Raw genomic sequence first — 17299 nt, 5'->3', positions numbered from 1 at the left:
CGGGCGGTCCCTGGGGCCGGGCAGCCCCGCGCCGCAGCCGTCCCCCGGCTCTCTCCTCCCCTCGCCCTGCCTTACACAACCCCGGTGCTTCCCCAGGCCCACACATCTGCTTTCTGACTATTTCTGGGCTTGCGGTGCTCCCTCGGGCAGGGGCGGTGCGTGGGTCCCACCTCGGGGGGCTGCGGGCGGCCGTGGCTCCAAGGAAACTCCAGTCGATTCTATTTTCCTCCCTCTTTGCGTTTTTCCTTGCCATCCTGCCGCTGGTCTGGCGGCGTGTGTCCACATCGGGTGCGGATCCAGAGGCTGGAACAGCCGGGGTGGGGATGGCAGCATCCCCACCTGCCTCCCCTCCTCCTTTCAGGTGCAGTGTACAGCTCACCCCCTTCAATTCCAGACTAAAGCTCCCATTGAGGGCAGAGGGGGGAAAAAGATGCTGCCTGTCTGACCAGCTTTTGGGTGAGAATAGCTCTGGATGGGACTTGATGAGGACTCACAGCTTCTGGGAGATGGCTGTCCCGTTCCTCAGTGCCCCTGGGCACAGGTTACTCCCTGTGTCAGGGGTGGCAAATGCAACCTTTCCCCTTTAGCTTGTTATTTCCATTTGCTTGGGTGAGCAAGAGCTGTTCTGCTGCCACAAGCTCTTTCGGAGTGCAGGTTTCACTGAGAGCGCTGGCAAAGCGAGCTGGAGCCGGACTTTGGGCACTGGGGTGAGTCTGGAGGCAGGAAGGCTCCAGCCAGGCACATCCTTGAGAGCTGTCTCTGTGATGGGGCAAAGTAAGCAAGAAGAGAGGAGAGGCTTTTTGCAGCCTTTGGCATCATTCCTGGCTCTGCAAGAAATCCCAGGATGCCCTTTCGGCCTGACCTATGCCAAACAGACCTATTTAGCACAGGGTTCTGGGGCGTTGCTTGCCAGCAGCTGGTACAAAACACTTGTGGGTGGAGGAGGCTGAATTATCTACTCTTGTGGCATTGCAGATCTTGTTTTAAAGCAATAATTCTTACACTTTGGGTTACAGAGGTAGCTTTGTGGGTGTAGCTTTGTGGTGCCACTGTCTTCTGCTGCTTGGTTGTTGCCCAGCTGAAGTGCACCAGCTTGGACAGGAGTAGCCCAGATTGTGCTGGAGCTGCAAGGAAAGGGGTGGCTGTGCCTTGCTCTGCTTTTGAGTGCTGTGACGAGCAGCCATGATGCTACTGAGCTCTGCGGGGGGAAGAAACGAAGCAGACAGCACAGAACGAGATAATCTTTGCAGCAGAAGACACGGTCTTGCGTAAAACACCCCTGTACTGCCCATAGGAGCACTGCCACCAAGGCTGGCTGCCTGTCCTGCCTGCACTGGAGCTTGGACCTGTGGTGAGGAGCTCTGCAGCTGTGTGTGGTTACCTGTGTTTGTAAACCTGGCTCCGGATGGGGAAATGCTTTATTTTTCTTGTGAGGCACCTCATCAGAAGCAGGTTGTTTTGTGAAGCCTTGGTGGGAGGTGGATATCTCAGGCAAGGGTGGAATTTCTGGCTGGGGACATCTGTAACATCAGCTGCATTTCGTATGGGGCTCTTGCCTTTCCTACTGTGCCTCTGCAGCTAGTCAGGCTGGGAAGAAAAATGCTTCAAGTGCAGGTTCAGATGTTTCCCTTTGAGACCTGAGCATTCCAATGCCTGATTTCCTCTTCTTTTGTTACTCCCAGCCCAGTGGACTGCAGTGCCTGGAAAGTCTCCTTATTATTGCTCTTCCTAAAGCCAGCTCTGCTTTTGCTTCAGTGCAAATGAGACCAGTTTAGCAGCCCAGGAATTGTTGTCCCTGGTCTGGGGAGCTGCTGGAGCTCTGGAGAGGAGAAGAAACCAGGCTGGGACTGTGACATTTTGCTCATTTCCAGTAAAATGATCAAACTAAACAAAAATTCCCTCCATGGTGTCTATCTTAGTGGATTTTGCTTTTCCTCTGAGGAGGAGGGATGCTGGGGACCCGGAAGCCCTGGTCGTGAGAGAATGATGCTAGCAGCCTCCAGGGATCTACTTTTGCTTCCTGTGATCCTGGTGGGGAGGAGACTTCCTGGGAGTATTGAATGCCAGGGTAAGGAAAACCCTGTTCTCAAGAGCTGGGCCAAGCCCCCACCATGGACCACAGGATGGGAATTGATCCCACGGCGTTGTTAGGCTGGTCTCCACTCCGGGGCTCAAGGAAACCTCCAGTGGTGCCAGTCCACTTGCTGCATAAGATTCTCAGCCTTTGTCTCTTCAACTGTTTGGTAATTTTAAAGCAAGAATCATTTTCTTCTGCTGCTTCTGTGTGGCCGGTGCAGTGATGGCTGTGGTGCTGGTGGCCGTGATGCACATCTTCCTGGGTGATAGCAGAGAACAGCCTGGCCATGGCTTACATGGTTCAGCTCTCTCCCAAGCCACAGCACAGCTATTTAAATACCACCCTGCTTTCATCTTTGCCTGGGAGTCTCCCCTGCCCCCTTGCTCTCTCATTCTCTCCCTTTGCTGATTTGTCATAAAAATTTACTACCTAAAGGTCTCGGGGCCTCGCTTGCAACCAGCAATGCCCACGGGCAACCGCGGCGTCTGGCAGCCTCTGCCAGTGGCTGGGCACGGAGCTGGTGAGCTGTAGCTGAGCAGCCGTAGTCCATGACTGGCCCTCAACCCCTGGGGCTGTGAAATAGTTAGTTTAGAAACTGTTGACTGCCAGAAGTGTTTTCTGGTGGTTCGGTGGTTTCTTCTGGAGCTTGTGGTGGTTGTGTTTTCTTTGCATTTCTAACCATTGTTAGGTGCTGGTCTGTAGTCTTCTCCTTCCTCCCCTGGTGTTTTTATTGAAACATGAGATTTTTTTTTCCCCACTGCAAATATCACCTTTTGGAACCTTGGGGGCGTGGGGGGTGGGGAACAAATCAGGACTAAGAACAGTGACCTGGTTCAGGGTCCTGTCCCCAGGGTGACAACTCAGTCCCAGCAGCTCCTTGCAGAAACGGGGCTGTTCCTCCACCCTGGGCAAACTCACCCTGACCCCCAGCAATGGGCTCAGATGCTGTGGAAACCCTCCCCTCTTGCTGGGTCTTGTTTGCTGGTAAATTTGTAGCTGCTCTGTGCTTCTGTCAGCTGGAGATAATTATTCTCTCTGGCTGCTGTTTGAAACAAACTCCTGTGGCTCCTCTGCTGCCATCTCCATGGTGGAGTGCAGACCTTGGATAGAAAGATCCTTTATAAAATGTTGGGAATTGGGAATAGCAGAGGCTTTCATGGCTTCATCCAGCTGGAAGAATATGGGGTCACCATGAGTCAGCTCTGTGGGTCTGCAGGGTGGTCAGTACAGCTGGCTCAGGTTTGAATGTTTTGTGCAAGGACAGGGAAGCTCCCACATGTGCTGTGGGGCAAGGCAGAAAGCCTCCTGGTTTGGGGTCTGAAGTGCAAGAAAACCCAGAAAACAGGGGCTGGTATTTCAGGCTGCTGCAAAGCCACACGGGGAAAGGGTGCCATGTGAGAGGGCAGCTTGTCCCCACCTTCCCTGACCTACAGCTGGGTTTGTCCCAGTGGAGGACACAGATATCCCACAAGATGCTCACTGCAAGATCACTTTGCTACCCAGCTCCTCCCGGAGCCTCAGATTTGGGATTTGGAGCAGCATGAGGACCTGAGTCCTCAGCCTGCTTGCAACGCTGTCTCTGTCCTCAGCTGGGCAGGTAGCATGGCCACAGGCATTTCCCTGTGGTGAAGGTGCCATTGAGTCCCTGGGCCACATGAGTGCCACCACGCTGGGCTCCATCCTGCCCACCATCAGGTCTGCTGCAGGAATTTTCTGCATCCCATGGCGGGGGGATTTCATACTGGCTGTGATGATGCTGCCTGGCGCCAGGACCCATGGCACAAAAACTGCCCCGGCTCTTCTACAGCTTCCTGTCAGCTGCTGTGGGCTCCAGAAATAGCCGCTACTCAGCCTGCCCTGTGCGGTAGCTGGGCAGCTCCTGGTGTCACCACCTCCAGCTGCTTGGGACAGGGCTAATGGCTCCCTGTGGGGAGCCACAGGCGATGGGGGGCTTGGTGGCACCCGCAGAGCTTGAGGATGGCGAGACCTACTGACAGATGCATCTCCCAAAAGGAGACTGCTGCTGAGGCCATGCTTAATTACCTGCTGCCGAGGCAGGCGTTAATTGCTGCTCCAGTTGCGGATGCTGCCAGGTGGCAGTTGTCATCTGGAAAGTCCCTGCTGCTCCCTGGTAGGCAGGTCATCTAAACTGGTGATCAGCCCAGATCGCTCATGACATGAGCGTTAGTCTGAGGTTGAGATGGTTTTGGGTACAAGCTACACACCTTCCCCTTTCAAAATGCGCCCCCCTCCCTCTCACAAACACCCAGCTGCCTTGGCTGAGTGGAGGAGCACTCAGGGATGTCCATGGGTGCTCCTGTTGTGCCCTCAGGCAGCACCCCAGCTCTTCCTGACATCGCCCCCCAGGGCTGTCCCGTCTGCTATACTGCTCCACTTTATAACAAGCTGGCATCAGGGGGGATATTTTTGAGAAGTTGTGCTGTAATTCACAGCAGCAGGTTTATCGCCCCCAGGAGATGGGTGAGACCTGGAGCTAGTATCCTGCCCAGCCATTCCCAGGCCAGACCTCAGCAAGGAGGAAGCCTTAGGCAACCCACAAATGCAAGGAATTAAAAAAGCAAATAGCATGCTGTGTATGGGTGTTTCCTCTCCTTGTACTTTGCTCCCAGCCCAGCACTTGCCTGGCTGTTCCCCGTGCCCCGATTTGGGAAGCTGTGCCGTTGGCAGCCGGTTTTTCTGGCTGAGTTGGAGGGCAGAGCAGGTCCCTGCCTGGCTACTGGGGCTCGTCCCCCTTGGTGCTGCCCACACCACCCTCCAGCTGCAAGTTAAGAGGGTAAGGCTTTTGGAGCTGCAGATGCTGCCCCTCCCCAAACATCCTCCCACAACCTTTTGTGCTCCCCAAAAATACCCTGAGGTGAGCAGGATGCCCTGGTGACAGTGCCCAGGTCTGCACTGGTGTGGGTGGATGCTCCTGGGCTGGGTCTCCATCCCTGCCAGGATGCAGTGGCAGGCAGCTGCGACCTCCTTGGGGACTCCCACACCCCACAGGGGTGAGAGCCATCCCCAGCAGGGCTGCTGGTGATGCCTCCTCGTGTGACACTCTCATGGCTCTGAGTCACCCCAGCACGTTCACCCCAAGCTGGGTTGGAGGGGGAAGTGCCTTCACCTGGGACACTTATTCACTGGCTGGCGGGCAGCGAGGCAGTGCTGCAGGCATGGCACCCCGGGCGGTTGGGACCAGGGGACCTGGGTGCTGCCTGGAGCCAGAGGAGGGTGACACTGTGCTCCATTGCCTTGCAGGGATGCCTGGCTGGGAGGTAGGCGACTGAACGGTGGGCATGGAAGGGAGGGGACCCTACCGCATCTACGACCCCGGTGGGGGCTCGGAGGAGAATGCATCCGCGGCCTTTGAGCGGCTGGTGGAGGAGAACACCCGGCTGAAGGAGAAGATGCAGGGGATCAAGTCTATTGGTAACTGCTGCGTGACTGGGGGGTGAGGTTTGCCTTCGGAGCAGCTCAGCCTGTGCCCACTGAGCCTTTCTTGCTCTATTTAGGAAAGGTCCTATGAGAAGCAGGGGGTCTTGGCACTGGGGCAGCAGTAAAGCTCTCCCTGTCTTGGGAGGATCAAGCAGGATGTCTGGGCAGTTTCACATGGGGGTGCAGAGAGAGCAAGGCTTTTGCTGAGCTCCTGGGGTACTTTATGGTGGGATAAATAGCTGGGGGAAAAAAGACAAGTGATGGAGCAAGGTCAGCTCCTCGGAGTCCTGCAGTGGCAGATCACAGATGCTGGGATCTGTTCTGCTTTTGATGAAAGCCCCCAGCTCCCCCAACTCCTGTTAGGTCAGGGGCTTTTCCCAGGTGCTGCTCAAAGACCCCTGCATTGAGGATTCCCTGCGGTGGCAGGGATGTGTTGGGGTTGAAATTCTCCAGACAAGTTGTGTCACCCCCTTTTTTGGCTACCTTCCCCCACCCGCCCTCGGTTTTGCTTTCGCTCTTGTGACCCAGCTTCCGCTTTCAAGTCCTGCTTCTGTAGCTGAATTTCCACCTGCCTCGTGATTCCTGTTGTGTCACCATGACCCTACCTGGGACTGGGACTCACTGGTGTGGGGTCAGCTACCGAGGGTGAGCAGAAGATTGCGCTGCTGGTGCCAGACCCCAGAGTGGGCAGGCTGGAGCCTAAATCCACCACCTAGGCTTAAATTCATTTCCTCTGGAAAGCAAGGAGACCTGAGGGATGCAGTGATGCCCTTCTGTCTCCTCTAACCACTCCTCTGTGTGTCAGCATGGAGGACTATGCAGCCAGTGAGCCACTGATACACCTTTGCTGTTGGATTTGGCCAAGAAAAGTTTTTTCTGGGTGAAGATGGATCATGTTGGGCATTTCACCTGAGCAGGGGGGCTTGGTGTTGGTGGATGGGGCTGCTGCAGGGCAGGTGCTTGGGGAAGGAGGATGAGCGTCCTTTGGTTCCCCACAACAGGAGAGCTGCTGGAGGAGTCCCAGGTGGAGGCATCCAAGCTGCGGCAGAAGGCAGAGGACCTCGTGAAGGACAACAAAATGCTGATGGCGTCATCTTCCTTGGAGGACCTGGTAGAAACTGGAGGTAGGAGACACAAGGCTCCCTGCGGAGGGATAACCCAATGGCTCAGGATCCTGAGCTCAGGGGAAGGGAGAGGGTGTGAAGGAGACTTTGATGAAGGTTTCTTGCAGCCCTGTCATCTCTGGAGTGTATCAAAGCACTGCCATCCTCCCTTCTCCTGGAGGGAGGTGTCTGTCCCATCCTCATAATTGTGGTAGAAACCATCCATCAGTGCTCAACCTTGCATGGTATCTGCTCTCTGCATCCCTGCGCTAGGCAGGGAAAGGTCCTGTTCTCCCAAAGGCTCATGGCTTCATCCTCTCCCCTCTCTGCAGCTGTCGGCCCTGATCCCAGCTCCACACGGGCTGCCCCGGGCAGTGCCCAGCCAGACACAGAAGCACGGAAATCTCCTCCAAGTGTGAGTCTGGTGAATGCAAGAGGCGGTGCTGGCATGGCTGGAGGGAGAGACTCTCCATCTAGTTAAAGCAGCAGGAGGCAGCCTTTAACCTCTAGAAACGGACATAAATTTGAAAGGAGGGATCAGCTTCCCTGCTGTGCTGCGGTCCCTGCCTTGTGGGGTGGGTGTCCTGGGTTGCCATTCCCCAGGGAGACCTGACCTGGCTGCCTTCCCTTGCAGGGCTCCTCCTCGGAGTTTGAGATCGTGGCTGTCGAAGCGCAGGGGTTTCCCCAGGAGAGCAGGAGAGCGGTGAGTGGCCCTGGTGCCTGCGGAGTTTGGTGGGCGGTGGGTTGAGAGTGGCGGCGGTTGATGCGGTGGTGATGGCGGGGTTGTGGGAGGGCACAGGCAGGCAGCGGTGTGCCCCGGTGGGGTAGCTGCCGGCAGGCACAGGCAGGGCTCGGGGAGACGCCGTGTCAAGGCGGCCCTTGGGCAAACCACAGCGGAGGGATAAACTGCGCTCGGGCGTTTCCAGGGGAGCAAAGCCAGCCCCCCACGTACAGCCCCCAAGACAGAGCTCGTGCTGCAGTGCCCAGCCTCCACCATCGATGAAGATGAGGGGTCCTGGCTGCTCTGCAGGCAGGAGGGAACCACACAGACCCATGGTTGATTCTTCCTGTGTCTCACCAGGGTGGGAGGGCTCGGGAGTGATGGTACGTGTGCCCCAGTGTGTACCCACTCCCTTTGTCTGGCCGAGACAGGGAGAGGGGACAGTGTGCAGGCTGTCCTCCAAGGGCAAGGGCTCCTGAGTACAAGTGGCCTGACCAGGCTGCCTGGGCACAGGGCCAACAAAGCAGCCCCAGACAGATGGGGACACCAGTGTCTCCAGGTGCCATGTGGCAGTGAGAGGAAGGGCTGTGACAACCTGAGGAGCTGTCAGCAATGCTCCGATGCTCACCTCCTGCACTGGGTGGGAGGACCAGGTCTCCAAGCCCCATTATTGCTGACAGGGTCTTCTCCAGCCGAGGCATCTCTGTGCGCTCTGCTGCCACCTGAATGTCCCTTTGGCTGGCACTGCCATGTCCTGTCCTGTTTTGGTTTTTTGCATGTGCTGGAAGGGAGGGGAGGAGGGATGGGGAGCCCAAGGGGGATGAACACCAGCTTGCACCACACGGTGACACTAAGGGAACATGTTCTTGTTGTGCAGCCATTAGCATTGGCCAGAGAGGCTCCAGGAGGGGTTGAGTCTTGCTGGACCCTCTTGGGGTGCAGCCATGGGGTGGTGGAGAATGAGGTGGCATCTGCTTGGCAATCGGGTGCTGGCACCTCAGCCAAGTGCCAGGCCTGTGCTTGCACCCAGGCTCTCCCAGGCACTCCAGTTGGGCTCTGGTCCTCACTGCCTCCCCTTGCCAGCTGGCTCATGGGAGGAGCCGGCTGTGCTGTGCCCCGCACACACCCTTCCATGGCAGTTTCGGGGCTGTGAACACTGGGACTCGGGTGCCAGGGACACACTGGGCTTCTGGCCCTATGCCACACTGCTCAGGGCATTCCCACAGGTGGCAGGCTGAGTCAGCAGGTCAGGCAAAGGTGTGCCAGCACAGTGCCACGTGTGCCAGACTGGGCTCTGTTGTGTTGGCAGTGTCTCCTAGGCAATGGAGGAGTTAACCAGCCACAGCAGAGGATGACAAGCATGCTGGGGACACCCCTCATGCGTGGATGGGGGTGTGCCCTGACGCTGGTGGGTGCGCCCTGACCCAGGCTCTCCCAGCCACTATTTAAATCTCGTGTATCACCCTCTTGGCTGCTGCCTGCCAAAGAGCCCAGGATCCTGGTGCCTGGTGTGCTGTGGCGGCAGGAGAGCCACAGAGTGAGGACAGGAGGAAGGAGAAGATGGGGATGGGGTTAAGACCACCACTCACATGGCCGACCTCAGTTCCTGGAACAGACCAGGGTGTACGTGGAAAGGGCAGTCTCAGGAGCTGGGTTTTCTAGTCTTGATGCTGATGGGGTAGAAGGGACCCCAGGGGTAGAGATGCCTCCATTGCTGTCAGCGAGCTGGGAGCATGGTCTGCTCAGACTGCGGAGAGGCAAGGGGAATCCATGGGCTGGAGAACCTGCTGCCTTAATGTCCCCCTTCACCTGGGGACTTGGTGTCCCATGTCCAGCAGTTGGGAATCAAACCTTTACAAAGCTGGCACATTTTTTCAGCATACCAAGAGCTGTTTCAGAATGTCTCAGTGCTGGCCCAGCTCCCCACCACAGCCCTGGGTGTTTGACAAGGCCGATCTGCCCTGAGAGAGAATTTTGCAATGCTTCTTGAACTGATCTGACCCGCACTTCATGCCCTCCCCATTCCCAGGACTTGGAGCAGCCGTCAAACGAGGATGCCAACCTGCTGCCCCAGCTGCAGCAGCTGGAGAGCACGCTGAGCGGCTGTGCCAAGGAGGCCAGCAAGGACCAGGTCTTCGTGCGTATGGGCTACATGGCCTCTGAGCTCAAGCGCCTGGCCTCCAAGGTGCACAAGAACGAGCAGAGAACATCATTCCTGCAGGTGAGCAAGGGCTGGCTGGGCTTTTCCCCATTTTGTTTTTCCTTTTTCCCACCAAGCCCTTTCTGTCCACCCCGAGACAGACTCCTACCTCCATGCCCAGGCTTGGTGGGAGGTGGGTGGCCAGGCAGGTGCCTGGGGCTGGCTGTGTTCCTCATGCTACTGGCATTCACCCCCCAGACACTGTGTGAGACACTGCACAGTGAGAACAAGGAGCTGCGTACCAAGCTGGAGAGGGATCTGGAGCAGAGAAACCAGGCACTGGAGAAGCTCAGGTGAGGGTGGGCAGTGGGGAGGGGGACATGGCTGCCCTGGGTGCTTCTTCCTACTGACCTGTCCCTCCCTGCCCACAGGTGTGAGAACCAGGAGCTCCGGAGGATGGTGACACTGAGCAGCCAAGACAGCGGGAAGAGGGAAGCTGCCGAGCAGCAGCAGGTGAGGAGGCAGCATCGCCCTCGGAGAGGGCTGGGAAGGAGGCAGGGAGCCTGCTGACACATCAGCAAAGGTGGCCTCATTTTAATGGAGCCCCCAGTTTGTTCCAGTATGACCAGCAGGACTTCTCAGGGTCTGAAGGGGATGGGGGAGGCCGTGGGAGGGGAATTGGCTCGAGTTTAGCCGGCCTCGGGCACAGCCTCCACAAAAGCCCTGAGGGTCCCCCCCGTGCGCATCCAGCAGAGCGGGGCCACGGTGGAGAAGGCGCCGGGCAGAGGAGAGCTGGAGGCCAAGGAGAAGAAGGTGAAGATCCTGGAGCACCAGCGCAGGGAGGTGAGGACCAGGCTGGGAGGGAGGCACCACCAAGGAGTGGGGGGAGCGGGCAGCGGGGACGTGTGGCTGGGACAGCACGGGGAGACGGGCAGGGCTGTGGAGCCACAGGGAAGCACTCCTGGAGCCAGGATCTCCATCCAGCTGGTCCCTGAGGTGCTTTTGTGATGGGGGGCTGCTGGGGACTGCCATGGCTGGCTTGGGGCAGGGGTTGGGCTCCTGTTCAGCCACCCGTCTCTCCCTGCAGCTGCTGGAGGTGAATAAGCAATGGGATCAGCACTTCAGAGCCATGAAGCAGAAGTACGAGCAGAAGGTAGGGCTGGGTGCTCGGGGGGCACATCTCTGCTGGGTGCTGGCTGCAGGGGCTTGAAGGCAAGTGGGTGCAGGGGAAGGTTTTGGGGCTGCCTGCACCTCCTTCCCTTCCCTGGTGTGGGTCCTTCCAGGCAGGCCAACATCTCTGCTCCCTCCCGGCAGGTCACGGATTTGCACCAGGAGCTGGCCGAGGCCCGCAGGGCACTGACTGAGCTGGAGTCAGAGCGAGAGCAAAAGCAACGGGATTTTGACCGCAAGCTACTCCTGGCCAAGTCCCGGATTGAAACAGAGGAGGCAAGTCCCTCGGGAAGGGTGGTGGGGAGCTTCTGACCCTGTTGCCCTGCCCTGGCTGATCTCCACCACCGGGGTCCTGCAGGCAGAGAAGGAGAGGCTGGCCATGGAGGTGAGGGACCTGCAGCAGAGGATGCGGTTCCTGCAGGAGCAGCTGGCTCCAGTCACCAGACAGCGGGAATACCAGGAAAAGGAGATCCAGAGGCTGAACAAGGTGGGGGCCAGGGCACAACCCCTCCTTGCAAACTGTCTTTTATGTTCTTCAGCCTCTTCTCTCTCAAACCCAAAACTGACCCTAATCAACCACCTCCTGCCCAACTCTTTGCCCAGGCAGGAGCTTGTGCCAGACAACACCCACCACATTCCTCTTGGCTCCCAGGAAGGGGGTCTGGAGGAGATCTGTAGTCCCTCTTGTTCTTGCCTAGTTATACCCACTTACCATGCTGGGCACATGCCCATGGTCCTCTGAGATATCACAGGCACAGCACCTCACTCTGACCCCCCTCCCTGCTCCTCCTCTTCCTCTCTAGGCGCTAGAGGAGGCCCTGAACGTCCAGGCCTCTCCACCACCCATCTTTGCCAACACCATGGAGCCGGTGGGGAAGGTGCCGCAGCAGGAGCTGCTGACCCAGAACGAGCTACTCAAGCAGCAGGTAGGGCAGGACATGGAGCCACTGGAGGCAGGGAGGGAGCTACATGTCCTGGACCTCCCCGGCAAAGGGCCTGCTGTGGTCAGGAGCAGCCCGGCAGCTGTGGCAGGTGTCAGTGCCAGATCTCAGCAAAGCCTCCAGGCCTTCAGCAGGAAGGACCACAGCCGTGGGCCATCTTGTCAGCTGACATGCCCGGGGCTTGGTGTACCTGGTGGGGTCAGGGATGGCAACGCAGTGATGGGGGTTGCTTGGGGGAGGTGTCTGCCCTCAGTCAGGTGTACCCACATCCCTCCCTCCTGCCAGGTGAAAATTTTTGAGGAGGATTTCCAGCGTGAGCGGAGTGACAGGGAAAGGATGAATGAGGAGAAGGAAGAACTGAAGCAGCAGCTGGAGAAGCTGCAGAAGCAGTTGGTCCTCTCCAACAACCAGGTGAGCAGCGTTGGATGCCATCAGCAGCATTCTGGAAGCCCCATGTCCACTCTGGGTGTGTCAAAGGTGGTCATCCCAGTGTCACAGCCCCCGTACATCTCGGAGCAGGGACTGAAAGGCTAGAGCAGTGGTTTTGCTGCTGCTTGTCCCTGACAGAGCATCTGCTTTCACTTGTCTCTTCCTTCTGCCCCTCTCCTGGGGATCTGATGGGGGGAGCAGTGCAGATGTTCTTGCAGGACACTGCAGCAACCCTCACCCCACAGACACAGGGGGTGTGGGGTGGGCTCTGCACTAACCCCCCCCATTACTCCCAGCTGCGAGCCTCCAAGGATGACTGCCAGAGGGAGAAGGAGGAGAAGGAGAAGCTGAAGAAGCTGCTGAAACAGCACAAACAGGTGAGAATGGGGGGAAAAAAAATCTCGGGCAGAGGGGCTGGCCCCAGCCCCTCGTCTCCTGTTGGAGGGGCAGCTCCCAGCCGAGTGATGGGTGGTGGTGGGTGGCCGCCCTTGGGGATCTCCCCAGCATCATCCCTGACTCCTCGCAGGCTTCAGGAGAGAGGCTGCACCCCGAGCCGCTGCCAGGGCCGCTGGGCCCTGCCTGCCCCATGTACCAGTACCAGTACAGTCCCCCCGTGGCTCACCCCATGTACCACGGCTTTGACGAGTGGCAGCAGATCCGATACCCGCCAGCAATGCCAGGCGAGCACACGCCAGGACAAAACTTCCACCATTTTCCCCCGGTGAGTGTCTATGTGTGGCAGCAGGACGGGGAGCAGAGGGTCCCATGCGAGTGGGTCGGGCTCGCTGCGGAGCAAGCGCTGGCTCCTCCGCGGCCGCTGACTCACTGAGCAGTGAGCTCAACACAACGTGTCCTGTTGGCACGTGAATGCTCAGACCTCTTCTTCCCTCCTCCTCCTCCTCACGCCCTGGTGATCAAACAGGGAGCGCAGCCTCATAATTCCCATCCCTGGTAATTTGCTGTGTCCATCTCCTGCAGCCCGAGTACCCGTGGCGCCCGCCCTGTGCCATGGCTCGCAGCCAGAACGCCCAAGCGGTGTCCGGGGTGAAAACAGTCCCCAAGGACTTGGGTAAGGCTCGGACCCTTGGTGAGGAGAGTGCCCCTGGCCTTCGCCCTGAGACCCTGGGTGGTTGGATAAACACTTTGGGGAGGGATGGGGGAACAGCTTGCCAGGCAGTGGCCATTTCCCTTCAGCCCAGGGGATGATTCTGCTGTGGGGTTGGTCTCCGTCACATCCCACCAGCATGTGAAGAAGACGTGAGCCTGAGCCCTGGCACCCTGTGGGGTTATGGCAGTTGGTGCTCGGGGATAACAGCCATCCCATTGGCTGGCATCTCTCCTGTGGGTCTCGTCTGGGCACGAAGAGCTGTGCTCACCCCATGCCACCCCTCTCTTGTGTCTCAGAACAGGGAGGTCCCGGATTGCCCTAATGCCAAGGACCGGCTGCGCTGCAATACCAGTGGAAGAGGAATAGGGTGTGTGTGTGTGCCTGTGTGTATATATCTAGGAGCTTCCTCCGGCTGCCTATCCCTGTGCGCAGACATGCAGTGGACGTGGCCGCACCCCTGGCCTGGAGCGGCTTGGCAGCGCATCCCCACGAGGAAAGTGTGAAGGAGGGATCGGAGGTGCCATCGTGGTGGTGGCCAATGCAGGGTCACTCCCCTGCAGCCATCCCCTTCCCCACAAGGCATCAGGCCCGACATCGCTGTAGACCCGAGCCAAGTCTTTAGGGAAGAGGAGCCGGCGTGTGCCAGGAGCTGCCCCTGTCCTGGGGCGTCAGTTCAGCCCCTGGAGGAGTGGGTGACAGCGGGGGCTCTCCCAGTGGTGGGAGACCCCATGCTCGCAGGCGTGTGCCTGCCGCAGCCGTGGCCCGGGCTGAGGGTGGTTGGTGTCTTTGTATTTATTTAAGGACTGAAGTGTAGCTGAGTCTCTCTGGTTTTATCCTCAAAGCTGCTTTCCCAGGGGTGGCCCCTGTGTGGGGATGGGGAGGGAGGCCAGGGCTGCTGCTCCCTGTGTGCACAGGTGGAGCTGCAGGGCCAGAGCGAGCACAGTGGGAACCCCGGGGCACCCCAGGATCTATTGCCCCAAGTGCAGACCCCCCCATGTCCCGCAGGGTGGTGGGATCAGCCCCTCTCCTGCCCCCCACCTGTGCCAGGGCAGGGGAACCCCTCTCCCCCTTCTGCCTTGCACTGCAGCAGTGGTCTTGGGGCCCATCTTTCAACTTGCGCATCTGGATGGGGAAAAAATACAACACCCACCCTATTTCTGTAAGTGTAGCTGTCATGTGCATGACAGCTGGAGCCCCAGCACCCTGGCATGCGACTCGCTGAGGGCTGGGCACTGCTTCCCGCTCCCAGCCCCTTTTGCCCCACTGTGCTCTGCACCCACCACCCACCCATCCTCTCCCCAAAGGCTGGGCTGTGATGATAAATTGCTGTTTGTAGTTGCCCTGGAAAAAAAAGTTTTTCCAGGCTGGCTGCTGTGCCCTCCACTCTTTTTTGCCCCTCCATCCCTGTCCAAGAAGTGGGGCTGTGTGTTTGCAGAGCCTTTATTTGGTATTTCTATGGTGGGGGGGTGAGGGGCTGGCTGCCCCTGGCCAGGAGAGGAGCACGTCTCTGGGCCAGGACCACGGGCAGCTTGAATGCACTGAAGAGCTGCTCCGTGCCCGGCAGGATCAGGCCAGGCCCAGCCCACGCCGGGGGCTTTCGGGCCAAGCCTTCATGGAGACATGGTCGTCTGCTCCGGGGGCAGCCAGCCCCTGCGTCCTCCCACTGCCCGGTGAGGTGGGATGGAGGAGCAGGGGGACAAGCTGGGGGCCAGGAGGAGATGTCAGCACTGGGGGTGGAGGTGGCACGCAGGGTTACTGGGAAATGTCCCGTCCCATCGCTGAGGTCTCTGCCACGGGGTTGCCCAGCCCAGTATCCTGGTTGGGGGGTGCCAGAGACAGGAGCGGCGGAGGGGGCAGCGTGTGGGTTTGGTGTTTGCCTCCTGCTGCTGGGGAGCATCCTGGGGTGGGGACAGGACAGGGAGCAGCCCTGCAGCAACCAGGGGGGGAGGCCGGCAGGAGGGGGAAGCCACCCCTCAGACCGGCGGCCCCAGCCTCTACTGGTCCTGTTCCTGCTGCTGCTGCCTCATGTAGGCGATGATGTCGTTCTTCACGACGGCGATGTTGGCGCGGTGGTACCAGCGCATGACGGGCACGCCATCAGGGCCCACCAGGAACTTCTCGAAGTTCCACTTGATGTCGTGGTTCCGCAGAGGCTCCCAGAAGAGGTTCTTGGGGTTTCCAAACTCCTCCGCCACTGGGGGACAGGCGTTCTGCAACAAGGAGGCCAGGGCATCACTGTCTTGCCCCCCACCCTGAAAAAATAAGCTGGGTGCTGCCCCCTCATCCCCACCTTGCCATGGCACCCACCTTCAGAAAGGTGTAGACCTTCTGCTCCTTGGCCCCGTTCACGTCTCCTTTCTGGAAGAGCTGGAAGTTGGGGACAAAGCCACCCCCAGGCCGGACATACCTGCAAGGGATGAGCAGGGTGTCACGCACATGCAGCTCAATGCTGCAGGGGGGTAGGGAGGGAACTCCCAAGTCCCCCATGCTTTTGGGGGCCACAGCCCCATGTTGGGAGGGGGGTCAGGTGCCCTGCAGCCCCCACCACAGTACTCACTTCAGCGCGGGGAGGATCTCTGAGTTCTGGCCAGGTTCCTGCTTCCCAAATTGGTTGGAGGGGAAGCCCAGGACAACGAGCCCGTAGGGCCCCAGCTCATTTTGTAGTGCATTCAGTTCTGCATGCAAGCAGAGCCAGGGATCGGTTAGCAGGGGACTGGCCTTACCCCCACATCTGCACCAACCCCCTCGGAGCATCCCCTGGGAAGGAGGCATTGCCCCTTCCCCCAGCACCCCGGGGCAGGACAGACCATGGGTGCACACCTGGGTGACACTGCCTGCTCCTCTGCTGCCTGCCCTGTCCCCTGGGGTGCCCATGCCCCACGGGACCCTTACCAAGGTACTGCAGGGTGAGGCCTCAGTATGTGGCCACGTTGACGAAGAGCACCATCTTCCCCGCGTAGTTCCTGAAGGGGACATACTCGTCCCCGTCGATGGTCAGGGCCCCATAGTCGTAGATGGTGCCTTGCACTGAGCCGTAGCATTTCACCTGTGGGGCGAGGAGCATCCCATGGGATCAAGCTGGGGGCTTCCAGCCACCCCACTCACGTGCCCCACAGCCCCCCCACGCCCACCAGCGCCATGGGTCCCGCCCTGGCACTGGCTGAGGTGGCAGCTGCCGGCGTTGTGTCTCCTTCCCCGAATGCCGCTGGCAGCAGCCAGGCTCCGGCATGCCAAGGTCGCCGTGGTGGGACAGGCTGGCTTCTGCATGCACATGCGTGTGCACACATGTGGACGCCTGGCCAAGGGGGCTGGCTGCAGCTGGAGGGATGTTTACCCGGCCAGGGTCAGGCAGGAAGGCGAGAGGCTGGAAAACAGCCTGGGCTGGTGTGTCAGCACAGGGGGAGACCAGCCCCAGCCTCCCCGGGGCTGTGAGTGGGCAGGACCCCACCACCCCTGCACACACCCCTCCCAGGGTGCCCAGGAACAGCACGGAGAGCCAAGCCGGGCCCAAGCAAGAGAAGGATCGAGGCTGGATCAGACCCGTGCAGGGAAGGGCGGGGGTGGAGCAGCCTCTGCTTGCGGTGCTGCAGGGGTTAACCCAGGGGACCACATCTCCTGTTCCCATCAGGGCCCCAGGCTCACCCAAGTGCCACCGAGGGGCTATTTTGGGAGCTGGCAGCAAATAAAGTCACAGGGGCTCTGCCCGAGGAGCTCAGCCACCATGGAGCCGGATCCTGGTGGCAGGGCTCTGCTTCGCTGGCCGGGGGTCCAGGGGTGACAGTCACCCCTGCCGGGCTGGGGGGAACACAGCAGCCCCCACACCCTCCAAACATGGGTGCACCCCCCTGGACACTGTGCATGGAAGGGCAGCCCCGTGCTCTGCCCCTATGGGGGTCACTGGGGGCGGGGACAAGGCTCTGTCCCCTCTCTGTCCCCAACCCCAGGACAGCAATTCCCCCTTTGGAAGAATTAGATCCGAAAAATCCCCCCGTGATCCAGGCACCGGGACTGGGGGGGGTGTCACAGGGCCACCGTGCCCCACTCCTGCCCCTGGGCGCTCTGCAGCAAGCCTTGGGGACAGGCGGGTCCCCAGGGTGCCACACCCCCCCTCCCCACTCCCCGCAGCCCCCATGGGGGTCTCCCCCCCCTCCCTCCACCCCCCCATCCTCTTA

At 59.5% G+C, this 17299-nt stretch overlaps 2 protein-coding genes across 6 annotated transcripts in view; one reads left to right on the top strand and one right to left on the bottom strand.

The window, feature by feature from the left end:
• Positions 1-13940, top strand: part of TNIP1 (TNFAIP3 interacting protein 1) — a 15902-nt gene extending 1962 nt beyond the window's left edge. For 2 of the 5 annotated variants that reach the window (XM_026857925.1, XM_026857924.1), the window contains exons 2-18: positions 5339-5509; positions 6517-6639; positions 6951-7033; positions 7253-7321; positions 9369-9560; positions 9738-9832; positions 9911-9992; positions 10230-10322; positions 10567-10632; positions 10794-10925; positions 11008-11136; positions 11453-11575; positions 11876-12001; positions 12316-12396; positions 12546-12740; positions 12998-13088; positions 13429-13940. In XM_026857925.1, the coding sequence (XP_026713726.1) occupies positions 5377-5509; positions 6517-6639; positions 6951-7033; positions 7253-7321; positions 9369-9560; positions 9738-9832; positions 9911-9992; positions 10230-10322; positions 10567-10632; positions 10794-10925; positions 11008-11136; positions 11453-11575; positions 11876-12001; positions 12316-12396; positions 12546-12740; positions 12998-13088; positions 13429-13493 (1878 nt within the window). In that variant the 5' untranslated portion in view covers positions 5339-5376 and the 3' untranslated portion in view covers positions 13494-13940. Of the gene's footprint in view, positions 1-5338; positions 5510-6516; positions 6640-6950; positions 7034-7252; positions 7322-9368; positions 9561-9737; positions 9833-9910; positions 9993-10229; positions 10323-10566; positions 10633-10793; positions 10926-11007; positions 11137-11452; positions 11576-11875; positions 12002-12315; positions 12397-12545; positions 12741-12997; positions 13089-13423 lie in introns of all 5 variants that reach the window. The other 3 variants (XM_026857926.1, XM_026857927.1, XM_026857928.1) reach the window with 3 other exon arrangements.
• Positions 13941-14551: 611 nt separating this feature from the next.
• GPX3 (glutathione peroxidase 3) overlaps positions 14552-17299 on the bottom strand; it is a 9458-nt gene continuing 6710 nt past the window's right edge. Inside the window, exons 3-6 of the mRNA XM_026857929.1 lie at positions 16020-16173; positions 15685-15802; positions 15435-15534; positions 14552-15337 (exon numbers count right to left, since the gene is read on the bottom strand). Of these exons, the coding sequence (XP_026713730.1) occupies positions 15122-15337; positions 15435-15534; positions 15685-15802; positions 16020-16173 (588 nt within the window). The 3' untranslated portion in view covers positions 14552-15121. The remainder of the gene's footprint in view (positions 15338-15434; positions 15535-15684; positions 15803-16019; positions 16174-17299) is intronic.

Source organism: Athene cunicularia (assembly GCF_003259725.1).
Source record: "Athene cunicularia isolate RWA chromosome 13 unlocalized genomic scaffold, athCun1 chr13_part1, whole genome shotgun sequence".
Classification (NCBI taxonomy): domain Eukaryota; kingdom Metazoa; phylum Chordata; class Aves; order Strigiformes; family Strigidae; genus Athene; species Athene cunicularia.
This window is presented reverse-complemented; position numbering and strand designations above follow the sequence as displayed.